The sequence below is a fragment of the Carcharhinus amblyrhynchos genome, chromosome 4, assembly GCF_965287045.1.
Source record: "Carcharhinus amblyrhynchos chromosome 4, sCarAmb.v2.hapA, whole genome shotgun sequence".
NCBI lineage: Eukaryota > Metazoa > Chordata > Chondrichthyes > Carcharhiniformes > Carcharhinidae > Carcharhinus > Carcharhinus amblyrhynchos.
In genome coordinates, this window is record NC_137327.1 from 23,480,880 (window position 1) to 23,506,487 (window position 25,608).

The 25,608-nt window shown below is 43.8% G+C and overlaps 1 protein-coding gene across 1 annotated transcript; it reads left to right on the forward strand.

Moving 5' to 3' along the window:
• The first annotated feature begins 4,012 nt into the window (after positions 1 to 4,012).
• Positions 4,013 to 24,996, forward strand: aprt (adenine phosphoribosyltransferase). Its single transcript, XM_080188089.1, has 5 exons — positions 4,013 to 4,189; positions 21,877 to 21,980; positions 23,016 to 23,149; positions 23,255 to 23,333; positions 24,009 to 24,996. Exons 1-5 carry the CDS (start codon positions 4,092 to 4,094, stop codon positions 24,146 to 24,148), a joined length of 555 nt encoding a protein of 184 aa, XP_080044215.1. The 5' UTR covers positions 4,013 to 4,091; the 3' UTR covers positions 24,149 to 24,996.
• The last annotated feature ends 612 nt before the right edge of the window (positions 24,997 to 25,608 follow it).

Consider the following 25,608-nt stretch of genomic DNA (forward strand, 5'->3'; position numbering starts at 1 on the left):
TGAATAAATTATGTAAATGATTATTTTAATATAATTAGCGGGTCTGGGACTGAAGTTGCCAGGAGTGTTTCACTCCAGCTGGGTTTACAACAGCTCCCCGCTAGTGCCAGCCTGGTCCACAGCGCTATGCTGCTGGACTCTCCAGGTGGAATAGGCCATTGTTAGTGTAATTCTGAGGGGTGACAGGTGGATGGGGAGTGGAAGTTCCTTTTGTAGGAGAACCTAGAACTAGGGGGTCACCGTTTGATAATATGGTGTCACTTATTTATTTAAGATGGAGAGGAGGAGAACGTTTTTTCTCTCAGAGAGTCGTGAGTCTCTGGAACTCTCTTCCTCAAAAGACCTTGGGAGAAAAGTCTTTGAATAGTTTTAAGGCAATTAGGTAGATTCTTAATTAACCAGGGATGAAAGACTATTGAGTGGTGGGCAGGAATGTAGGGTTGTGGTTATAATCAGATCAGCCATGATCTTATTGAATGGCAGAGTGGGAATGAAAGACTGGGTGGCCTACTCCTACTCCTAATTTGTACATTTGTAAGGTGTACAGGACAATATGGGTATCATGACCTAAAGTGGCTCAATGCATCAAAACCAAGAAATGGTGAGATCCCTTTTAAGGAGTTGCAAGGAATTTTAAGGATCTTTACATTTTCAAGGAACTTTGAAGGAATTTTACACCACAATAAATTCACATCAACAGCATTACAATTTTAGTCCTGCGTAAACCTATATTTCATGGTATATTTTCAATGTTATGGAAAAATAGTTCTTTCGTATATACATGGGTGGCCATTGAATATATCCATTCAGTGTCTGCTTTGTAGAATTACAATTTGGGAACAGTTAGAAGCAGAGAAAATAGGTGCAGGTGTTGGCCATTCGGCCTTTTGAGCCTGCACCACCTTTCAATATGATGATGGTTGATCATGCACTTTCAGTATCCCACTCCTGCTTTCTCTCCATACCACTTGATCCCTTTAGCCACAAGGGTCACGTCCAGCTCCTTCTTGAACATATCTAACAAACTGGCCCCACAGAGAATTCCACAGGTTTACAACTCTCTGAGTGAAGAAATTCTTCCTCATCTCAATCCTGAATGACTTACCCCTTATTCTTAGACTGTGACCCCTAGCACTTCCCTAATATCTGGAACATTCTTCTCACACTTAGTCTGTCCAGTCCTACCAGGATTTTATTTATTTCTATGAGATCCCCTCTCATTCTTCTAAATTCCAGTCAGTACAAGCCCAGTCGATCCTGTCTCTCTCTTTGCATGTCAGTCTTGCCATTCCAGAAATCAGTTTGGTTCAACCCAACTCTTCCACATTAGTGTTTATCCCATGGTTGAACAGTTATGGAATCCAATTAACTTGCCGTGTCCCCATGTCCCCTTCTTTCCTTGGTGGCTGGTTAGCTTAAAATGTTTAGAGCATGGTGTTAATAATGTCAAGGTCATGGACTCAATCCCCATACTGGCCAATGAACTTACCTATCTTAAAGCAAGAATGGTGCTTGCTCCAATCAATTGCAATTCTTCAATGTTTACAATCACATTATAAGATGAGTTAGAACATGGGTGCTTATTCCTCTGGCATCACTGGCTCTTCTTTTTGCCTTCAGCCATCTTTCTGGCAAAGGTGAGCATCTGGAGAGTCTCAATGACATTATTGTTACTAGAGAGGCGGTGCTCGACAGACTGGAGGGACTGATTGTGGACAAGTCCCCAGGACCGGATGGAATGCATCCGAGGGTTCTGAAAGAAATGGCGGAGGTGATAGTGGATGTCTTGGTGGTTATTTTCCAGACGTCGCTGGATTCCGGGGAAGTGCCGGAAGATTGGAAAACGGCTAATGTTACGCCGTTGTTTAAGAAGGGTGCCAGGCAAAAGGCAGGGAATTATAGGCCGGTTAGTTTAACGTCTGTTGTAGGTAAAATGTTAGAATCCGTCATCAAGGAGGAAATAGCAAGGCATCTTGAGGGGAATTGCTTGATAGAGCAGACGCAGCACGGTTTCGTTAAGGGGAAGTCGTGTCTGACAAATTTACTGGAGTTCTATGAGGATGTGTCTAGGGCGGTGGATAGAGGAGAGCCGGTGGATGTGGTCTTTCTGGATTTTCAGAAGGCGTTTGACAAGGTACCTCACAAGAGGTTATTGCAGAAGGTCAGGGGACATGGAGTTGGGGGTAGGGTGTTAGCGTGGATAGAGGATTGGTTGTCAAATAGGAGGCAGAGAGTGGGGGTCAACGGGTGCTATTCGGATTGGCGGATGGTGACTAGTGGAGTGCCCCAGGGGTTGGTGCTGGGGCCTCAGCTATTTACCATTTATATAGATGATCTGGAGGAGGGAACCGAGTGTATGGTGTTGAAATTTGCTGATGACACCAAGATTGGTGGAACGGCAAATTGCACGGAGGGTGTGGAGACTCTACAGAAGGATCTAGATAGGCTGGGCAAATGGGCCAGGAACTGGCAAATGGAATTTAATGTTGGCAAGTGCGAGGTGGTCCACTTTGGTAGGAATAATGGTAGGAAAGATTATTACTTATGTGGCGAAAAACTGCAGCAGGCGACGGTGCAGAGGGACCTCGGGGTCCTTGTGCATGAGTCGCAAAAACCCAGCCTGCAGGTGCAGCAGGTGGTCAGGAAGGCTAATGGGATGCTGGCCTTCATAGCGAGGGGGATTGAATATAAAAGTAGGGAGGTCTTGCTGCAGCTGTATAGGCATTGGTGAGGCCGCAGCTGGAGTACTGTGTGCAGTTTTGGGCGCCGCACCTGCGCAAGGATATTTTGGCGTTGGAGGGAGTGCAGAGGAGGTTTACTAGGCTGATGCCAGAGTTGAAGGGGTTGAGCTATGAGGAGAGGCTGAATAAACTAGGCTTGTACTCGTTAGAGTTTAGAAGAATGAGGGGACATCTCATTGAGACGTATAAGATGATGAATGGGATGGATAGGATAGAGGTGGAGAGACTCTTCCCGCTCAGAAAGGATAGTAGGACTAGGGGGCACAGCCTCAAGATAAAGGGGGGGCGGTTTAGAACGGAGTTGAGGAGGAACTTCTTCACTCAAAGGGTGGTGAATCTCTGGAATTCTCTGCCCGTTGAAGTGGTCGAGGCTGCCTCGCTAAATATTTTTAAGACGCGGGTTGATGGGTTTTTGATAAGCGAGGGGATTAAGGGTTATGGGGAGAGGGCGGGAATGTGAAACTGAGACATGACAGATCAGCCATGATCTTATTGAATGGCGGGGCAGGCTCGAAGGGCCAGATGGCCTACTCCTGCTCCTATTTCTTATGTTCTTACGTTCTTTCCTTCTCCTCTTTGTATTCTATGGATGGTGGCACAGTGGATAGCACTGCTGCCTCACAGCACAAGGGACCTGGGTACCATTCCTGGCTTGGGTCTCAGTCTGTCTGGCGTTTGCACATTCTCCCCGTTTCTGCATGGGTTTCCTCCCACAGTCCAAAGATGTGCAGGTTGGGTGGATTGGTGATGCTAAATTGACCCGTATCACCAAGGGGATTAGAGGGTAAATGTGTGGGTTTACAGGGATAAGGTCTGGGTGGGATTTGTGGTTGGGCTGATTGGATGGACCAAATGGCCTCCTTCTGCCCTGTAGGGATTCTATGAACGGTAATGCTTTGTCTATACAGTGCAGGAAACAATATTTTTCACTGCATCCCAATACATGTGACAATAATAAATCAAAAGTCATGTCCAGAGGGTATTTCACTGTCTTCTCTCCACTATTGATGTGCAATTTGCCTGGGTACTTGTTGTCCCTTACTGGTATCTATTTCGACCTGAAACTCCACACAGCACTACCTGCAGAACTCTGATTGTATCAATTCCCCTTTGTCACTGGGAGGAGCTGTTCCGCTGCTGAGCCAGACCAAGTCCTCACTTCCCCTTTAAGAACGGTATCGAGTGCGATTTTCCACCCTTCTCATTGGCTCTGTTCACTAATCGCAGGCACAGACTTTGGGGGGGGGGGGCTGGGGGATCGAGTTGAGTCCGGACGTGTTCAGCTCTGCCTTCATACAAAGTGCCGCTGGCAGCGTGTACATTGTGCTCCTTCTGAGATCCGGTGTGAAAATGTGTACCCAGCCGGAATCGCTGGAAGCGAAGCTACAACTGGTGCGAGAGGGGATCAAATCTTACCCTGATTTCCCCACCCAGGGCATCTTGTTCCGGTGAGTTTCTCTGTCTTCTGCCCCCACTCCCCCCACTCCATTTTCCTTCTTAACAACGCATATGGCCTTACAGCCGGTCCCTTTGCTGGAGTAACCTGCTGAGCACTGATCAACTCTGGCAGCATTGGCAGTCGGTCGAGCATTGGACTCTGGCAGCTTGGTGATGCAACGTGTTGGGGATTTATCTGTTGGGCAATACTTGGAGTGAAGTGAAATTTCTTGGCTACTAGTTTTTTTTTTCTAGGCTTTTGGTCTTCCAGCCAGAAATTTCTGGGCTTCTAGTCACAAGTTGCAGCCAGACATCGATAGGATGCAAGACTGGGAGGAGAAGTGGCAGATAGCGTTCAGGATCATAAGAAGAAATAGGAGCAGGAGTAGGCCATCTGGCCCTTCGAGCCTGCCCCGCCATTCAATAAGATCATGGCTGATCTGTCGTGGCTCAGTTCCACTTTCCTGCCCTCTCCCCATAACCCTTAATCCCCTCTCTTATCAAAAACCCATCAACCCGCGTCTTAAAAATATTCAGCGAGGCAGCCTCCACCACCTCAACGGGCAGAGAATTCCAGAGATTCACCACCCTTTGAGTGAAGAAGTTCCTCCTCAACTCCATTCTAAACCGCCCCCCCTTTATCTTGAGGCTGTGCCCCCTAGTCCTACTGTCTTTTTTGAGCGGGAAGAGTCTCTCCACCTCTATCCTATCCATCCCATTCATCATCTTATACGTCTCAATGAGGTCTCCCCTCATTCTTCTCAACTCTAACGAGTACAAGCCTAGTTTATTCAGCCTCTCCTCATAGCTCAACCCCCTCAACTCCGGTATCAGCCTAGTAAACCTCCTCTGCACTCCCTCCAAGGCCAAAATATCTTTGCGCAGGTGCGGCGCCCAAAACTGCACACAGTACTCCAGCTGCGGCCTCACCAATGCCCTATACAGCTGCAGCAAGACCTTCCTACTTTTATATTCAATCCCCCTCGCTATGAAGGCCAGCATCCCATTCACCTTCCTGACCACCTGCTGCACCTGCAAGCTGGGTTTTTGCGACTCATGCACAAGGACCCCGAGGTCCCTCTGCACCGTCGCCTGCTGCAGTTTTTCGCCACATAAGTAATAGTCCTTTCTACCATTCTTCCTACCAAAGTGGACCACCTCGCACTTGCCAACATTAAATTCCATTTGCCATTTCCTGGCCCATTCGCCCAGCCTATCTAGATCCTTCTGCAGACTCTCTACACCCTCCGCACAATTTGCCGTTCCCCCAATCTTGGTGTCATCAGCAAATTTCGACACCCTACACTCGGTTCCCTCCTCCAGATCATCTATATAAATGGTAAAAAGCTGAGGCCCCAGCACCGACCCCTGGGGCACTCCACTAGTCACCATCCGCCAATCCGAATAGCACCCGTTGACCCCCACTCTCTGCCTCCTATTTGACAACCAATCCTCTATCCACGCTAACACCCTACCCCCAACTCCATGTCCCCCGACCTTCTGCAATAACCTCTTATGAGGTACTTTGTCAAACGCCTTCTGCGGTGAAGGATCCTCTTGGAGAGAGTGATCATTGTATGGTGGAGTTTCTGGTGCAGATGGAGGAGGAGAAAGTGGGTTCCCGGACACGCGTCCTTTGTTTGAATAGAGGGGAGTATGGTAGGATGAGAGAAGAATTGGCAAATGTGGACTGGGGGAGTGCGTTGGAAGGTAGGTCTGCTGAGGAGCAGTGGAGGATCTTTAAGGAGATCTTTCTTGGTGCTCAGCAGAAATTTATTCCGATGGTTAAAAAGGACAGTAGGAAGAGAGGTAATAAGCCGTGGATAACGAAGGAGGTGAAGGAAAGTGTTAAATTAAAAGCGGAGGAATTTAGAGTAGCTAAGAGCAGTGGGCGAGAAGAGGATTGGGAAAGGTTTAAATGTCAACAAAGATTGACAAAGAAGTTGATAAAGGAGGGTAGGAGAAGCTATGAGGCTGGGCTAGCACTTAATATAAAAAAGGATAGCAAGAGTTTTTATAAATATATAAAAAGGAAGAGGCTGGCTAGGGTGAACGTTGGTCCTTTAGAGGATGAGAAAGGGGAGCTAGTGGTAGGGGATGGGGATATGGCTAAGGTCTTGAATAACTTTTTTGTTTCTGTCTTCACGGAGGAGGACGTGAATAATTTGCCGGGTGTTAGAGATGGAAAGGTGGTAGGAATGGAGGGTCTTAATGACATTACTGTTACTAGAGAGGTGGTGCTCGACAGACTGGAGGGGCTGATTGTGGACAAGTCCCCAGGACCGGATGGAATGCATCTGAGGGTTCTGAAAGAAATGGCGGAGGTTATAGTGGATGCCTTGGTGGTTATTTTCCAGACGTCGCTGGATTCCGGGGAAGTGCCGGAAGATTGGAAAACGGCTAATGTTACGCCGTTGTTTAAGAAGGGTGCCAGGCAAAAGGCGGGGAATTATAGGCCGGTTAGCTTAACGTCTGTGGTAGGTAAAATGTTAGAATCCGTCATTAAGCAGGAAATTGCGAGGCATCTTGAAGGGAATTGCTTGATAGGGCGGACGCAACACGGTTTCGTTAAAGGGAAGTCGTGTCTGACAAATTTACTGGAGTTCTATGAGGATGTGTCTAGGGCAGTGGATAGAGGAGAGCCGGTGGATGTGGTCTTTCTGGATTTGCAGAAGGCGTTTGACAAGGTACCTCACAAGAGGTTATTGCAGAAGGTCAGGGGACATGGAGTTGGGGGTAGGGTGTTAGCGTGGATAGAGGATTGGTTGTCAAATAGGAGGCAGAGAGTGGGGGTCAATGGGTGCTATTCGGATTGGCGGTTGGTGACTAGTGGGGTGCCCCAGGGGTTGGTGCTGGGGCCTCAGCTATTTACCATTTATATAGATGATCTGGAGGAGGGAACCGAGTGCAGGGTGTCGAAATTTGCTGATGACACCAAGATTGGGGGAAAGGCAAATTGTGCGGAGGGTGTAGAGAGTCTGCAGAAGGATCTAGATAGGCTGGGCGAATGGGCCAGGAAATGGCAAATGGAATTTAATGTTGGCAAGTGTGAGGTGGTCCACTTTGGTAGGAAGAATGGTAGGAAGGACTATTACTTACGTGGCGAAAAACTGCAGCAGGCGACGGTGCAGAGGGACCTCGGGGTCCTTGTGCATGAGTCGCAAAAACCCAGCTTGCAGGTGCAGCAGGTGGTCAGGAAGGCGAATGGGATGCTGGCCTTCATAGCGAGGGGGATTGAATATAAAAGTAGGGAGGTCTTGCTGCGGCTGTATAGGGCATTGGTGAGGCCGCAGCTGGAGTACTGTGCGCAGTTTTGGGCGCCGCACCTGCGCAAGGATATTTTGGCCCTGGAGGGAGTGCAGAGGAGGTTTACTAGGCTGATACCGGAGTTGAGGGGATTGAGCTATGAGGAGAGGCTGAATAAACTAGGCTTGTACTCGTTAGAGTTTAGAAGAATGAGGGGAGATCTCATTGAGACGTATAAGATGATGAATGGGATGGATAGGATAGAGGTGGAGAGACTCTTCCCGCTCAAAAAAGACAGTAGGACTAGGGGGCACAGCCTCAAGATAAAGGGGAGGCGGTTTAGAACGGAGTTGAGGAGGAACTTCTTCACTCAAAGGGTGGTGAATCTCTGGAATTCTCTGCCCGTTGAAGTGGTGGAGGCTGCCTCGCTAAATATTTTTAAGAAGCGGGTTGATGGGTTCTTGATAAGAGAGGGGATTAAGGGTTATGGGGAGAGGGCGGGAAAGTGGAACTGAGCCACAACAGATCAGCCATGATCTTATTGAATGGCGGGGCAGGCTCGAAGGGCTAGATGGCCTACTCCTGCTCCTATTTCTTATGTTCTTATGTTAAAATCCAGAAAGACCACATCCACCGGCTCTCCTCTATCCACTGCCCTCGACACATCCTCATAGAACTCCAGTAAATTTGTCAGACATGACTTCCCTTTAATGAAACCGTGCTGCGTCTGCTCTATCAAGCAATTCCCTTCAAGATGCCTCGCAATTTCCTCCTTAATGACGGATTCTAACATTTTACCTACCACAGACGTTAAACTAACCGGCCTATAATTCCCTGCCTTTTGCCTGGCACCCTTCTTAAACAACGGCGTAACATTAGCCGTTTTCCAATCTTCCGGCACTTCCCCGGAATCCAGCGACGTCTGGAAAATAACCACCAAGGCATCCACTATAACCTCCGCCATTTCTTTCAGAACCCTCGGATGCATTCCATCCGGTCCTGGGGACTTGTCCACAATCAGCCCCTCCAGTCTGTCGAGCACCGCCTCTCTAGTAACAGTAATGTCATTAAGACCCTCCAGTCCTACCACCTTTCCATCGCTAACACCCGGCAAATTATTCACGTCCTCCTCCGTGAAGACAGAAACAAAAAAGTTATTCAAGACCTTAGCCATATCCCCATCCCCTACCACTAGGTCCCCTTTCTCATCCTCTAAAGGACCAACGTTCACCCTAGCCAGCCTCTTCCTTTTTATATATTTATAAAAACTCTTGCTATCCTTTTTTATATTAAGCGCTAGCCCAGCTTCATAGTTTCTCCTACCCTCCTTTATCAACTTCTTTGTCAATCTTTGTTGACATTTAAACCTCTCCCAATCCTCTTCTCGCCCACTACTCTTAGCTACTCTAAATTCCTCCGCTTTTAATTTAACACTTTCCTTCACCTCCTTCGTTATCCACGGCTTATTACCTCTCCTCCTACTGTCCTTTTTGACCATCAGAATAAATTTCTGCTGAGCACCAAGAAAGATCTCCTTAAAGATCCGCCACTGCTCCTCAGCAGACCCTCCCTCCAACGCGCTCCCCCAGTCAACATTCGCCAATTCTTCTCTCATCCTACCGTACTCTCCTCTGTTCAAACAAAGGACACGTGTCCGGGAACCCACTTTCTCCTCCTCCATCTGCACCAGAAACTCCACCATACACTGATCACTCTCCCCAAGAGGATCCTTCACCGCAAGGTCCCTAATTCTACCTGCCTCATTACATAGCACCAGATCTAAGATAGCTCGCTCCCTCGTCGGCTCCAACACACACTGTTCAAGGAAATTATCCCGGCGGCATTCCAAGAACTCCTCCTCGAGCCCACCGCGTCCAACATGGGTCGGCCAATCAATATGCAGATTGAAATCCCCCATAACTACGGCCGTCCCATTCCTGCACGCCGCACTTATTTGCGCGTTAACAGCCCGCCCCGCCTCCAGATCATTATTCGGGGGCCTATAGACGACACCCACCAGCGTCTTCCTCCCTTTACTGTTCCTAATCTCCACCCACAGCGATTCCACTTTCTGCTCTTTGGCTCCAGTATCATCCCTTGCTACCACCTTGATGCTATCCTTAATCAGCAGAGCAACGCCACCCCCTCTTTCCTCCTGCCTATCCTTCCTAAACACTTGATACCCCTGGACATTCAGCTCCCAGTCCCTGTCACCTTGCAGCGTCGTCTCTGTAATGGCCACCAGATCGTATCCATTTGTGTTGATCTGCGCCACCAGCTCATCCACTTTATTCCGAATGCTTCGTGCATTCAGATAAAGCGCTTTCATCCCAGCCTTCACCTGGACCCTATTTGCCGTAATTGGGACATCCTCGGCCTCTTCCCTTACCTGTACCCTATCCTTAACTTTAGACCTCGTAACATCACCTACCCTTGCACCCTCCCTCCCCCTAATTAGTTTAAAGCCCTGTCTACAGTCCTCTTTACTCGATTCGCCAGCACTCTGGTCCCAGCACGGTTCAGACCAACCCCATCCTGCCCGAACAGGTCCCACCTACCCCAATACTGGTGCCAATGCCCCATAAATTCAAACCCATTCCTCCCACACCAATCCCTGAGCCACCCATTCACTTCCTTAATCCTGTCAACCCTACGCCCGTCTGCACTCGGTTCAGGCAGTAACCCAGAGATGACCACCTTGTCGGTTCTACTTTTTAATTCCATTCCCAGCTTTTCATACTCCCTCCCCAGATCCTCAGTCCGCACTTTGCCTACGTCGCCGGCACCCACATGTACCACAATGACCGGATTCTCACCCTCCCACTCCAGGTTCCTCTGCAGCCCAGCTGCGACATCCCGGACCCGAGCACCAGGCAGACAACACACCCTTCTGTGCACTTTGTCATTGTGACAAAGGACAGTGTCAATACCCTTCACCCCACTATCCCCAATCACTACTACGTTCCTTTTCCCCTTCTCTTTGCCTATGTCCTGCTGCATCACTGTACCGTGTGCAGTTTGCTCACCTGCCTCGTTCTCTTCCAGACTGGAAGCAAGAACCTCAAACCTGTTATGCAGATTAAGAGGCTGAGGCCTCCGCTCCTCACCCCCCTTCCTCCTCCCAGCAGCCCCCTCTTGTCCCTGACCCTTAGAGTTAGCCAATCTAGGGGGGGTGGATGTCACTTGCACCCCATTGACAATGGCACCCTCTCTCCCCCTGATGAGCCTCAGTGTCTGTAGCTCAGAGGCCAGCTCATTTACCCTGAGCTGGAGCTCCTCCAGTAACCTGCACTTACTACAGACATGGTCACTGGGGAGGACCAGTTCCCACATCATACAGAAACCACACATCACATGCCCCTCCATTATTCACTGTAGTAGTTTTGAAAAAAAAAATTTTTTCCCTTGTTTTTTCAAACAAACTCACCTGGCCTTTTTTTCACTCGAGCCCTTTTTTATATTAAGCCCTATTGGCTCACTCTGCTGCCCACTCCGACGCTGCCCGCTGTCTACACCAGGCCTCCTTTTAAACCTGACGCTGATTTAAAGCTGGCTGGCCCACAACTCCCTCTAAACACTCCCTCAGAATTCTTAAAGCAGTAATTACAATAAATGCTTTAAACAGTTCTACAAAGAACAAAGTGCTTTAAACTTATTTTAAACAGGTTTTTAACAGGTAAAATCTTAGCTCTCTCTCTGCTCCTTCACTCGTCTGCTCCAGCAAACAATGGAAGGCTTCACCGTGTGGCCACTTGATAATCAACTGGGATAAGTGTGAAGTGGTTCATTTTGGCAGGTGAAATAGGATGGCAGAATATAACATTCATGAGAGGACTCTTGGCAGTGTGGAAGATCAGAAGGATCTTGGGGTCCAAGTTCATAGGACACTCAAAGCAGCTGCGCAGGTTGAAGCTGTGGATAAGAAGACATATGGTGTACTGGCCTTCCTCACTCAAGGAATTGAGTTTAGGAGTTGAGAGATAATGTTGCAGCTATATAGACCCTAGTCAGACCTTGCTTAGAGTACTGTGCTCAGTTCTGGTCGCCTCATTACAGGAAGAATGTGGAAGCCATAGAAAGGGTGCAGTGGAGATTTACAAGGATGTTGCCTGGATTGGGGAGCATGCCTTCTGAGGATAGGTTGAGGGAGCTCAGCCTTGGAGAGGTGAAGGATGAGGTGTGACCTGACAGAGGTGTATAAGATGTTGAGAAGTATTGATCAAGTGCGTAGTCGAGGCTTTTATTCCCAGGGTTGAAATGGTTGCCACAAGAGGACACAAGTTTAAGGTGCAGAGGAGATGTCAGGGGTAAGTTTTCCACTCGGAGTGGTGGGTATGTGGAATGAGCTGCCAGCAACGGTGGTGAAGGTGGATTCGATAGGGTCTTTTAAGAGACTTTTAGATAAGTATGTGGAACTTAGTAAGTTGGAGGGTTATAGGTAAGCCTTGTGACCTCTAAGGTGGGGACATGTTTGGCACAACGTTGTGGGCCAAAGGGCCTGTATTGTGCTGTAGTTTTTCTATGTTTCTAATTTATACCTTTGAAAAAATTATTAATTGCAGAACAGATTTAAACAAGGCTTACTTCAATTGTCCCTTTTATCCCCATGCCCAGGCAATTGAGTGTAAAAAGAAAGTGCCTTTTTAAGATTGAAATGTGAAGCCAGTAAATTGGCCACATATCTAGCTATAATATAGGGTTTTGTAAAGTGGGTGTGGAGAGGATGAAGATTCTACTTTGCAGGGAGAGCTATAGAATGGCTGTTTTATTTAGAGCCTTTCATTTAATCCAGTGGGGAATTCAAGAACAACTTCATTACCTGAGTTAAAAGTAGGTCTGAAAGCATATGTAGTGAGAAAGAAACAGGTCTGGCAGCATATAAAGTTTCAAAGTTTTATTTATTAGTGTCTTCCTAGGCTTAAGTTGACACTGCAATGAAGTTATGTGAAAATCCCCTCGTCGCCCCACTCTGGTGCCTGTTCAAGTACACTGAGGGAGAATTTAGCATGGCCAATGCACCTAACTAGCACGTCTTTCAGACTGTGGGAGGAAACTGGAGCACCTGGGGGAAACCCAAACTCCACACAGTGATCCTAGCTGGGAATCAAATGAGTGCATTAACCCCTCTTCTGGGAAGTAAATCCACCTACATGTGATTCCAGATCCACAGTAATGTGGTTGATTCTTAAGCACCTCAGATCCAATCCACTTGGCTGAAGGGGAAATTATGGATTGGCAACAGATGCTGGCTCTGCCAGTGATGTCTTCATTCCATGAAAGGATTTTTAAAATAGTTTGAAGAATTATTCAATTATCAGCATTTACTGGCCCAGCGCCAGTGACGCCATCCTTAAATTTGCCTAATACGATGGCAGGGTGAGAATTTCAACTCCAGTGAGCGAGGACTCTTTCATGGCACGGACCTCTGCATTTTAAAGTGTGGGTGGAGAGTTTAAATCATGTGCTGCATTGACTGGAAGTCATGTCAGTTGAATGTCAAAACCAAACTGCTGCAATGCAGTAACTGTCATGTTTTATAAAAAATCATTGGAGCAAAATATTAAATTAAAAATTTGATCGGAATCATTTTAATAAAATGCATTTAAAAATTTTGAGGTATACGATTGATTAAAATCTGCATTATGCTTCAAAGTCATATACATTAAAACAAAGTTGGATGAACTTTTTAAAGCTATTTGAATATTTCCAACGTCTAAAATTTGGGGAGATCAATGTGGCCAACAGATATTTTGGAAGTTCTCTTCTGGTGCTGATGTCATTATGTACTTTCAAAATGAGACCCTTAATGTCTCAAAATACTAGCCCTTAATTTTTGGTCTGGATAATTCAATATTAATGGACAACCTCTATGACTCTGTAGATGGTTACATGGATAAGATGGGTAGAGAGGGATATGGGCCAAATGCGGGCTTTGTATGCCTATCTGGATAATTGTTTTAGGCTGGGTATCAATCTTGTATCTCTAAACTTTATCTTTCATCAGTTGTCATGCAAGAAGTTATTTCCATGCATTAGGAAAAAGGCATTGTGTCAACAATTCTAATTAACTAGACAATGTTGAACTTGTGAAACTCTAGTGGTAGTGAGGTTTGATTATGGATTTATGCCATATGGTTCAAAGAATATCATTGCTATAACTTGCTATAATGAATAGGTGACTTCCAATAAAATTGGTCAGTATTGATGAGAACCTGTGTCTTTATAGCCCTTTCCTTATCCTTGTAGAATTTTGACAGGCAGTGAAGGATAGAACCTAGAGGCTAGCCTTTAGATACTTAAGCATATGTTGCATATCATTCAACCCCCATCCACCATTTAATCTGCCCCAACACCTGCAAAGCTGAACCTAAATTAATATCCATCACCTCAATACAATTAACACTCAACTGATAGACAATTAACATTCCTGACATTTCACAGCTCGTGCATACTTTATAAAGCGTAGCCACACTTTTGATAATCATAATAAGCATTTTGACATTTTAGAATTCCACCCTTGTGTAAAGATGTAGTTTTAAGCTCTACCTTTAAAGTTCACAAATGTTTTACTGCTGTATCCAAATACAAATTAATTTTACTTTAGTGTGCTGCCAATCGACAAAATAGTTGCAATAATAAAACTGCTGAAATATGCTTTGTGGCTCTGTCCCCCATTTTCTTCTCCCTTTATGAATATATGAAATTGGAGTGGAAGTAGGCTATTTAGCCCCTTGAGCTAACTCTGCCATTTCATAAGATCATGGCTGAGTTGTACATTTCCAACTACCCTCAATAACCTTAGATTCTTGTCAGGCAAGGGAAGCAATCTATCTCTGCCTTAAAAGATTCAATGACTTCCACTTCCACTTCCACTGCCTTCTGAGGCAGAGAGTTCCAACATTGCACAAGATGTAGTGAAAATATTTCTCGTCATCTCCATCCTAAAAGGGGTGACCACTTATTCTAAACAGTGCCCCTAATTCTGGATTCTCCCACAAGAGGAAACATCCTTTCCAAGTTTACTTTGCCAAGGCCATCCAGAATCTTGTATACTTCAATCAAGTCACCTCTCACTCTTCTAAACTCCAGTGGAAATGAGCCCAGTCTGTCCTTGAGATATCAATCTAATGAATCTCCATTGCATTATCATCCTTCACTAAATGAGGAGAGCAAAACTTATAATATTCAAGAGTGGTCTTGCAAATTCCCTGTACTCCTGGAGTATAACATCCTTGCTTTTATATTCAATTTCCCTCATAATAAAGGATGGCATTCCATTAGCTTTCTTAATCACTTGCTGTACCTGCATACTAAATTTTTGTGACTCATGTACACCTACATCTCTTTCCCCTCTGTATTCTGCAGTCTCAATTTGAGTAATATTCTGCTTTTTAATCTTTTCTGCCAAAGTGAACAACTTCCCATTTTCCTAGATTTTTGCCCACTCATTCAACCTCTCTATATTGGTCTGAAATGTCCTTATGTCTTCTTCACAACATACTTTCCTACCTATTTTTGTGTCATCTGCAAATTTAGTGACCATGCCTTAACTCCCCTCGTCCATTGATAAAAGTTGAGGCCCCAACACAGACTCCTGTGAGAATCCACTTGTCACATTAATATCCATAGGGCCTACATGTCTCTGGTAGGTGCCTCATCCAACTTTAAGTGTTAAGTTGATCATAGAATCCCAGCAATGCAGAAGTAGGCCAATTCAGCCCATTGAAGCTACATTGATTCTCTGACAGAGCATCCTATCCAGGCCCCATCCCCTTAACCCATACATCCTAACAAATTAGCATGGCTAATCAACCTAACCTGCACATCTTTGGAGTGTGGGAAGAAACTGGAGCACCTGGAGGAAATTCACGCAGACATGGGGAGAACCTGCAGACTCCACACAGACAGACTTCCAAAGCTGGAATTGAACCTAGGTCCCTGACACAGTGAGGCAGCAGTGCTGCCTCAATGTGTCACTGTGCCACCAATGGCAGAACAGACTCTGGGCTTATTAGCCTGCTCCTGTTCCTACGTTAAATTGATGATCAGCAAGAACAGTGCAGATTGTATTCTGAAGCTATTTTAACAGCATAGAAACGTAGGTAGGAGCAAGAAGAGGCCATTTTGCCCTTTGAGCCTGCTCCGCCATTCATCATGATCATGGCTGATTGTCCAACTCTATAACCTAATCCTGCTTTCTCCCCATAACTTTTGATCCCATTTGCCCCAAATACTATATCTAGCTGTCTCCTGAATACATTCAATGTTTTGGCATTGACTGCTTTCTGTGCTACTGAATTCCACAGGCTCACCACTCTTTGCGTGAAGAAATGTCTCCTCATCTCCATCCTAAATGGTCTACCCTGAATCCTCAGACTGTGACCCCCTGGTTCTGGACACCCCCCACTATTGGGAATATCCTTCCTGCTTCTACCCTACCTAGCCCTGTTAGAATTTTAAAAGTCTCTAAGATTCCCCCACCCCCTCACCTTCATTCATCTGAACTCCAGCAAAAACAATGCTAATCTACTCAATCTTTCCTGATACATCAGTCCTGCCATCCCTGGAATCAGCCTGCTAAACCTTTGCTGCATTCCCTTGAGAATAAGAACATTCTTTCTCAGAAAAGGAGACCAAAACTGCACACCATACTCTAGATGTGATCTCACCAAGGCCCTATTTCAGCTGCCAAAATGGAATTAAATTACTCTTTAGTTTTTGTCAGGTTAGAGATTTGGAAAATACTTTGGAGATTTCAACTTTGAACAGTCTGTGTCACTTTAGTAGAGTATTAATCAATTTGGCTCAATGGACTAAAGTCAAACAAAGTTGAAACAGTGTAAATAAAACCATTGAAAGTACTTAAAATTTAAATATCGAAAAGCAGTTATCTGCATTCTGTTTTTTTTCCTCTAACAAAGTAGCAGGATTGACTGAAGTCTGCAGTTTTTGCCAATAAGTGTTGATCTCATTTGGGAAGAGATGCTTGGGTTTCTGTTGCATACTGGCTGGTTTTAGAGTGGCACTGATACAAAGTTTGAACGGAAGGTTACAGATAGAGGCGGAATGAATGAAGCCAGGGACTGGAGATCAGGCAAAATAGGGTTAGCTAAAATAAATCAGTTGAGTAGTTACTACATCAGAGGGGTAGAGCCATGAAAGGTTACAGCATGTCAAAGGACTTGAGGTCAATAACTGTGCAGATTCTTTGACTCTTTAGCGTGAAGTGTTCCTTTGTTTTGTAATCCAAATCGTGTTCTGCTTGCACTCCTATTCCTGGTCAGCTATTCTTTGCACCTATTCTTTTTTTAAAAAAAAACTTCTAGCCTCGCTCTCTTCTTCTGTTGAAAGATTTATACACTCTTAGTTACTGTCTCAGTTGACTACCTCTGTTCTGGAGAATCGAGTTCCAATTCCTTGAACTGTTTTTAATTTGTCTATTATCTTGGTGCATCAGCTTCCAGCAATTTTGTTGGTTGGGAGTGTAGACTTGTCATCTGACTGCAGGGTAAGGGTAAATCTGTTGTTTGTACACCAGTTTTGCACAGGTTTCATGCTTAGCTTAAAAGGACGAAAGTTATTGATTTTAATTCAGTAAACTTTTTCCTTGTAAATATTTGAGTTTTTTTCCTTTCAAAACAAAACAAAGCTGTTAACTGGTTCAGTACAGCACAATCATTTCAGCATAATAGGGGGAAAAAAAACAGTTGGATCATCTAACCCAGCACTTTGACAAAAGAATAAAAATATGAAGAGGAAAGGAACAAAATAAAAGAGGGAGGAAGGCACACATCCTTGCGTTCACTATATTAAGGACAGCATTGCATATTCTACAAAAAGCCTTGTAGAAGTAAATCTGACACTGCCACCTATATATTTAAGATAGATTAAGATACGTTTTGGAGTAAGTCCGAATTAGATTGGAGTATACAAGTTAGAAATTCCGTTGGAATATGCTGCATGATCATTTTCTGCCAATTATGTACTGAAGATGACTTGTCATTAATCCAAGAACATTTTCCATGCTGTAAATGTTAGAATATTATACAGCCTTTTCTTATTACCGTCAATTGTACATTGATCTGGAAGCCCCAGAATCAAACACAGGGTCTCATTTCCAAGGTTGTCTCAAATTTTTTTACCACTCTTAAGTGGCTACATGAACTTTGGCCTCTTATAAACCCAGTCTGAGCACCCTGGATAATTAAAGGGAGAGTTTTTTTTGTAGATGCAAAGCCAGTATTTTAGAAAATAATTTCAGACTCATGTTTAAAAGTGAGACTGGTCTGTAGGAGACACAATCTTCTGGAGTTTTGCCTGTCTTTTTAAAATTAAAGAAATATTTGCTTCTCTGAGAGACTGAGGTAACTGTCCTTCCTGAAATGAATGGTTATACATATCAGTCATAGGTTCTATTAGCATATTCTTGAATTCCTTTTAAATTCATTAGGTCTTGAAGCCTTCAATATAGATGGTATTTCCTCTTTAGAGATGGGCGCATTTAAAGATTGAGCTTTTGTCTTTAGAAAGTATAAGGGAGTTCAAAAAGAAAAAAATTGCTTGCTATGTATTGATACATTTTCAAATTGGTTTATATAAATTGACATAAAAATATTCAAATGCCTTGTTAATATCCTCAATCTGAAACCTTGTTCTTCTCAATCTTGCTGTTTAAATCCAGTACAGAAGAACTAATCCAAGAGTCTGCTTTCTTCCTTGCAAGGAAGGCTGAGTATCGACTTAATTTATTTCCAGATTCACATAGTTCTGTTTGGCAAATTTTATGCCCCCCTCAGCTCATTGAGTCAATCCTAAGCTGCTCAGACTGCAGTCATTTCCATCAGCATTAAACGGATAGAGGTTTTTAACATTCTTTCTGTTTTGGCAAGTTTTATTTCGAGCTGGTGTTTCATTCCAGCGTTTTGCGTTTTCTATTGGTCAAATAGGAAATTACCAATCCTCTTGTAAAGGCCTTACATGTCTCTCAAAGGTTGAGGGGGCTGATTGCAGAAATAGAGTTGACTGAACAAACTTGGTTAAATCTAGATTTAAAGTAAGAAATAAAATTATGATCTTTAAGCAGAGATGTGTTAAAGCTTCTTAATCTAGATTGAGTGGGACATATCTACAGTGAAAATTCCAGGAAGACAGGAGCATGATCAGAGAGACCACAGGAGAGTAAAGAAGATGCAGCAAAATATAGATTGGTTGGAGACATGGGTGGATAAATGGCAAATGGAGTCTAATTCGGACAATTGAGATAATTTGGAAGGTCCAATGCATGTAGGAATTGTACAGTAAATGATAGAACCCTTAGGAGTATTGACAGGCAGAGAAATCTGGGCGTAGATATCCACCGATCACTGAAAGTGGCAACACGGGTGGATAAGATAGTTCAAGAAACCATACAGCATGTCTGCCTTTATTGTTCAGGGCATTGAGTATAAAAATTGGCAGGTCATGCTGCAGCTGTACAGAGTCTTAGGTCTCATTTAGAATATTGTGTACAATTCTGGTCATCGGACTGCCAGAAGGATGTGAATGCTTTGGAAAAGGAACAGAAAAGGTTTACCACGATGATGCCTGGTCTGGAGGGTATTACCTATGAGAGGTTGGATAAACTCGGTTTGTTCTCATTGGAATGATGGAGGTTGAGGGGTGACCTGACAGAAGTCCACAAGATTGAGTGGCAGGGACAGAGTGGATAGTCAGATGCTCTTTCCTAGGGTAGAAAAGTCAAGTATTAGGTTTAAGGTGCATGGGGAAAAGTTTTTTAGAGGAGATGTGCGAGGCAAGTTTTTTTTACGTAGAAGGTGATGAATGTCTGGAACGCGCTACCTGGGGAGTGGTGGGAACGGGTACAATAGCAGCATTTAAGGGACAACTAGATGAATACATGAATAGGATGGGAATGGAAGGATATGGACCCCATAAAGGTTTTAGTTTAGGCAGGCAACATGATCAGCGCAGACTTGGAGGGCCTGTTCCTGTGCTGTACTGTTCTTTGTTCTTTGTACCTGTGGAGCAGGAGACCACTGAGTGTAATATTATTTGTGCTGTGAAAATATTATCAACTCTGGTATTACATAGGTGGGGAGTAGATAAGAGCATTCCCTTAAAATGTAATATTCCCTGTATGTCCAAGTATCCCATTTCATCACTGTAGGAAGCTTGCCAATCAGAGGATTTAGGTGGCAGCTGAAGTCCCCTCTTATAAATGAATTAGTCATTGCTAATTCAGCAAAATCCATAATGGCGTTAGAAATAAAGTCAGGAAAATCATTTGGAGGGCCATAAACATTCACTGTCAAAATGCTTTCTCATGCAGCATTCCTTTGACAGTCACATGTTCTCCCTTTATCTTTCACACAGCTCACCAGTCTAAATGGGAGGATTTTATTAATCAAAATCAGGACCCTTTGGTTACTGGTCGAAAATGAGACAGAAACTGCTTGTCTGACTTATTCCCACTTTCGAATGTTCTTTGCCATCTAAGTGCGACCCTTGTATCAGAGCTGTGTCAACTTTCTCCTTTTTGAGAAAAGACGATCTTTTATTCTTTCATCTGCATGATGTAGATTCCACAAATGAATTTTCAGTGTAGCTACTGCCATTACTCATTCAATAAAAAAGGATAGTAGGATATCGATGACCAGAAAGTTGGCCTTGTACGTGACATCGACTACTCCTCCCTGCTCGGTATGCGCCCAAACCCACCTCCTACACTCCCCAGTCACACAAGGAGCACCATTGACATAATGAACAGTAATTTTCAAACAAATTAAACTTGTCTGTTTCAGTTATGCCAGTAACCAACTAACGATTCTCTAAACCCAAAATAAAAGAACACACATGAACAGTTAACTCTGAGGATTTTTCCTCCCCAAATGTGAAGCCTTGTTTGAGTAACCTAAACATACATTCCATATTTACGGTACAGAGCGTCTCTCTTCATGACAGAAAAATTGAAATGTAATATAAAGGAGGAGAAGGAGGTATCATCCCTGTAATTGAACCTTGCCAATTATGACTGATATCATACATCCATTTCCCAGCAGTGGCGCACTCGTATATTTAGCATTTATTGTATATATAATATGACATTTCTTATACAACCTTAGCAATATGCAACATGCAGAGTGTACCATTGACCAGAAAAATATTAATTATTAAGGTTATGTATGGGTTCCAGCATTCCTTAAATACCAGGCACATCGTAGTGCTCAATCAACTGCAGCCTGTTAATGTTATTCAGTTGAGGCACCTGAAATATTGCCTCTCATGGAGGTCACAAAAGTTATGGTTTTAACTGGGGTATTAAATTTTTTTTATATCCTACAGTGCAGAAAGAGGCCATTTGGTCCATCGAGTCTGCACCAGCCACAATCCCACCCAGGCCCTATCCCAATATCCCCACATATTTATCCACTAATCCTCTAACCTATGCATCCCAAGACACTAAGGGCAATTTAGAATGGCCAATCAACCTAGCCTGCACATCTTTGGACTGTGGGAGGAAACTGGAGCACCCGGAGGAAACCCATGCAGACACAGGGAGAATGTGCAAACTCCACACAGACAGTGATCCGAGCCGGGATTCGAACCAGGTCCCTGGAGCTATGAATCTGCAGTGCTAACCACTGTGCTACCATGCTGCCTCCCTTTTTATTACTGAAAACTGTTCTCTAATATGATCTTGGTTATTCTGTTCTGTATCCTTGAGAGAGAGAGAAAACAATAGTCATAACACTGACATCTGGGGGGATCAATGTTTACACCCCTCCAATGAATTGCAAACCAATATGTATCTGTGTTTCCTGGCAACAGCTAATTTGGTAATTTTTGGTTAGCAACTGGAATAAATACACTAAGAAATGTAGATAAAATAACTTCATTTACTCTCAGATAGCTGATATTCTACAACTTATTTAATGTGGTGTAGAAGTTTAGAGTTTATTTATGAGTGTTGCAAGTAGGGTTCCATGAACACTGCAGTGAAGTGAAAATCCCCTGGTTGCCACACGCTCCAGCACCTGCTCGGGTACACTGAGTGAGAATTTAGCATGGCCAGTGCACCAAATCAGCATGTCTTATGGACTGTATGAGAAAACCGGAGCACCCAGAGGAAACCCATGCAGACATGGCGAGAACACGCAGACTCCGCGCAGACAGTGACCCAAGATGGGAATCAAACCCAGGTCCCCGGTGCTGTGAGACAGCAGTGCTAACCACTGTGCACTGTGAAGTGGAAGAGTAATAGGTGCTTGCTGTCAGTGATTTTGTGAAAGTCGGTTTCCTTTTGACACATTATGAAGTTACATTGCTTCTGAGTATTAAAGTTACTGAAATGTCTCCAAGGCCACCACCCTCGGGAACACTAATTACCAGCGTTTCCAATATATTTTATATGGCGATACTAGCTTTGCACTCATGGTTCATCTCTCTCTTTCAGAGATATCTTTCCACTTTTGCAAGATCCCAAAGCCTTCAGTGCAGTCATTGATCTATTTGAAGATCATTTGAGAAAGACGTTTCCCCAGATTGATTTAATTGTTGGTAAGTCTTGTGGAGTTGTATTTGAAGGGGGTCTTGTCCTTTTTAAATTAGGACATTTGGAGGAAGAGAAGTTGGGAGAGTCTTCACTAGGAAGTACAGGAGAATCTTAGTGCCACAAATTTGGCTCTCTTCTCATAATAGTTGTCTATCTCATACTGGATAGTAAGTGTCATTACAGTCTTTAAGAAGCAGAGATGCAACAGGTTACCCCTGTGGATGAAGCAAACCACAGAGTGATATAGTGGAGCTTTGCTAACAGTTATGGGACTAAATCCCAACACAAATTACTGCCTTCAGGTAAGGGGTAGAGACTTGAGAAGAAGAAACAGAAAAGCTAAATAAAATGAAAGTTTAAATAAACCTGTTTATTTATACTGATATAAACTTGCTGAATGAAGAAAGTAATAGATTGTATACATTACAAGGAAGTATTAGATGCACTACCTATGTAACACCCAAGAACAGTACGGAATATACACGAGCTGAAGCATAATTCATCCCCTGCACTTACAAATTGTCTCCCATTGTGGTTAGCAGTGCTAACCATTGTGCCAACTGGCTTGGGCAGCATGGTGGCGCAGTGGTTAGCACTGCTGCCTCAGAGTCAGGGATCTGGGTTTGATTCCTGGTGTGGGTCACTGCCTATATGGAGTTTGCACATTCTCTCCATATTGGCGTGGGTTTCCCCCGGGTGCTCCAGTTTCTCCCCACAGTCAAAAGATGTGCGGGTTAGGTGGATTGGCCATGCTAAATTGCCCCTTAGTGTCAGGGGGACTAGCTAGGGTAAATGCATGGGGTTACGGGGATGGGGCCTGAGTGGGAATGTGGTCGGTGCAGACTTGATGGGCTAAATAGCATCCTTCTGCACTAAGATTCCATAAATTACTGGGGGAGTGTTGTTTGAAGTCCTTATCATTCATTAGGACTTAAATTGCAAGAAATTTTGTATGCACTGGTTTACTAGGCAATAGCACTACTGTACATGAAACAGAGCTGCTAAATGCCATGATACTGTAACTCTTTTCGTCTTCACAGGGTTAGATGCCCGTGGATTCCTATTTGGCCCGTCTCTGGCACAAAGATTTGGAATTGGTTTTGTGCCAGTTCGAAAGAAAGGAAAGCTGCCAGGGCCAACCGTGTCTGCCAGCTATAGTTTAGAATATGGACAGGTAATCTCTAATGTATAATAATCCTGGTTTTCAATAAGTTAAATATTGCAGCATTATTGTCAGGATGTCACCATTTTTCTGAAAGGCTTGTTTTCTCTCTTGTAGGCTGAAGTTGAGATACAATGTGATGCTATTCAAGCAAATCAGAAAATTGTCATTGTTGATGATTTAATTGCAACTGGAGGTACGTGATATGTGATCAGCTTTGAGTTGCATTTATGCAGTAAGATGGGCCCAGGATTTGCTGGAACAGGGCATGTAGGCACTGCATTGCATTGATGGGTGGCACAGTGGTTAGCGCTGCTGCCCCACAATGCCAAGGTTCGACTCCTGGCTTGGGTCACTGTCTGTGTGGAGTCTGCATGTTCTCCCCATGTCTACATGGGTTTCCTCTGGATGCTGTGGTTTCTTCCCACAGTCCGAAAAACATGCTGGTTAAGTGCATTGGCCATGCTAAGTTCTCCCTCAGTGTACCCGAACTAGGGGATTTTCACAGTAATTTCATTGCAGTGTTAATGTAAGCCTACTTGTGACACTAATAAATAAACTTTAAAATTAGCATGGGTGCACATTGCCCTCAAACTTTCTTGCCACAAATTGCTGGATTATTTTGTACTTAATAATGGTGTGTGCCTTTAGCTCATTTTACTGGCAAATTCTGGGCCATTCTATTTACAAAGTACTGCGTGGGTGGGAGTGGGTTGAAACGCAGTGTCATTGCAGGGATACTGTGCATTTTTTTTGTTAAAACTGCATTTCAAAACAAGGCATAAAGATTTGTAAGACTTATTGATAAAATACAAAGCTATAAATATTTATTATCAAAACGTAACCCTATCTTTTTCTGTCTTCATTGCAGGTACTCTAGCAGCTGCTTGTGAATTGCTGAACAAAATGAAAGCTGATATTCTGGAGTGTCTGTTAGTGATTGAAATTAAGGCACTAAATGGCATAAAGAAACTGGGCTCTGTGCCTGTCTATGTACTAGTGCGGTACTAAGCAATCGTGTCACGCTTGAATTGGGACTGCCTTGCTATGTTTCACATCCCTTTCCACAATGGTTATGCAAGTTTGCAATTCTTAATGAGGGGCCAACTCCCAATTATTTGTCATTTTCAGTACGTGACTATTCTCTTTTTTGATAAAAGCAGCAACAAAAAATTAGCGGATCTATTCCAGTTCCTACTTCAGGGGTACGATTTTCCGGCCACGCTCGCCCCAAAGCAGGAGAATCTTGCCCTAGGTTGACAGACCTTTTTGTGTGATCCGTGTCCTGCCCGCTATGATTCCTGTGGCAGGCCGGACAGGAAAAATCTGCCCCATGTTTTATTAGCTGGTAACTCTGTTGAATTGTTCCCACTAAACCACACCCTCATATCGATATATATATACCTCAGTTAGTGTTTACATTTGCAAAGAAATTGAAGTAAGCTAATGGAAGTTGTTAACTTAAAATTTAATTACATTGGTTTTTACAGCTTCTGATTTTACCCAGCTTAATGCATTTGAAACAGTTGGATTGTAGAAAAATAAATAGACAAGTGCCTGATAACTCTTGTGATTTCTTTTGAGAAAGGCATCTAGTTTGTAGTTTTGTACAAGTCACTTTCTCCAGAAGCAATAATTCTTGTCTTAATTCATTGAATCCGTTTAGATGAGGTGTTTCAAACACTTATCGTGGATAATTTTTAAATTTCCTTTGTAACCTGGGGTGCTGAGACAAATTCCTGTACCTTGTATTGGCTGAGAACTGTTTGAGGGCTTAGCACAAATTTGTTTGAGCTTGAAACTTCCTTGGTCTATGTTGTTCTGTTATTCTCTCAATAAACAGTTGCGCTTTTCAGAAACCCACAGCCAGCTTGTTTAATTGACCAAGCCACCTCAATATCTCAAGGCCCCATTTCCAGTAGTCAGAATTTGTTCTGTTTTGACAAAACTAGAGAGCAAACTGAGTGGCGAGATAGAACAAGCCTGCTATTGATCTATTAGTCTAACTCCTGATATCTACTTAAACCAGGTTGGATTTGATTACAGGTTTCAATTGTAGAAAGTTTTTGGTGCCCACATATATATCATGTGTGATTACAATTTTGATGAAGTGCATGTCAACTATTTTTATGTCTAGTATAGTTTGACAAACTTTCTAAAAATAAACAAATGAAAATGATAAAATAATACAGATTTTGTTGTTTGATACAGCACATATCGCAGAGAAATGGAAACAATTGTTAGTTTTACAAAATGGACAGACAACTAATGGAGTGTCTGTTTTCCTGGCCAAAAGTACAAGTCTTGGTTGAATCTGACTGAGCTCAAACTGCAGGCATCAACTCGTTATATCGAGGTATTGGTCATTTTCAGGCCACAACCATGGTGGCAGGCTAGGATATGGGCAAGTCTCAAATGGCAGCCACCCACAGTATTTCTGTATATCCAGCTCAAGAATTCATAGAATCCTA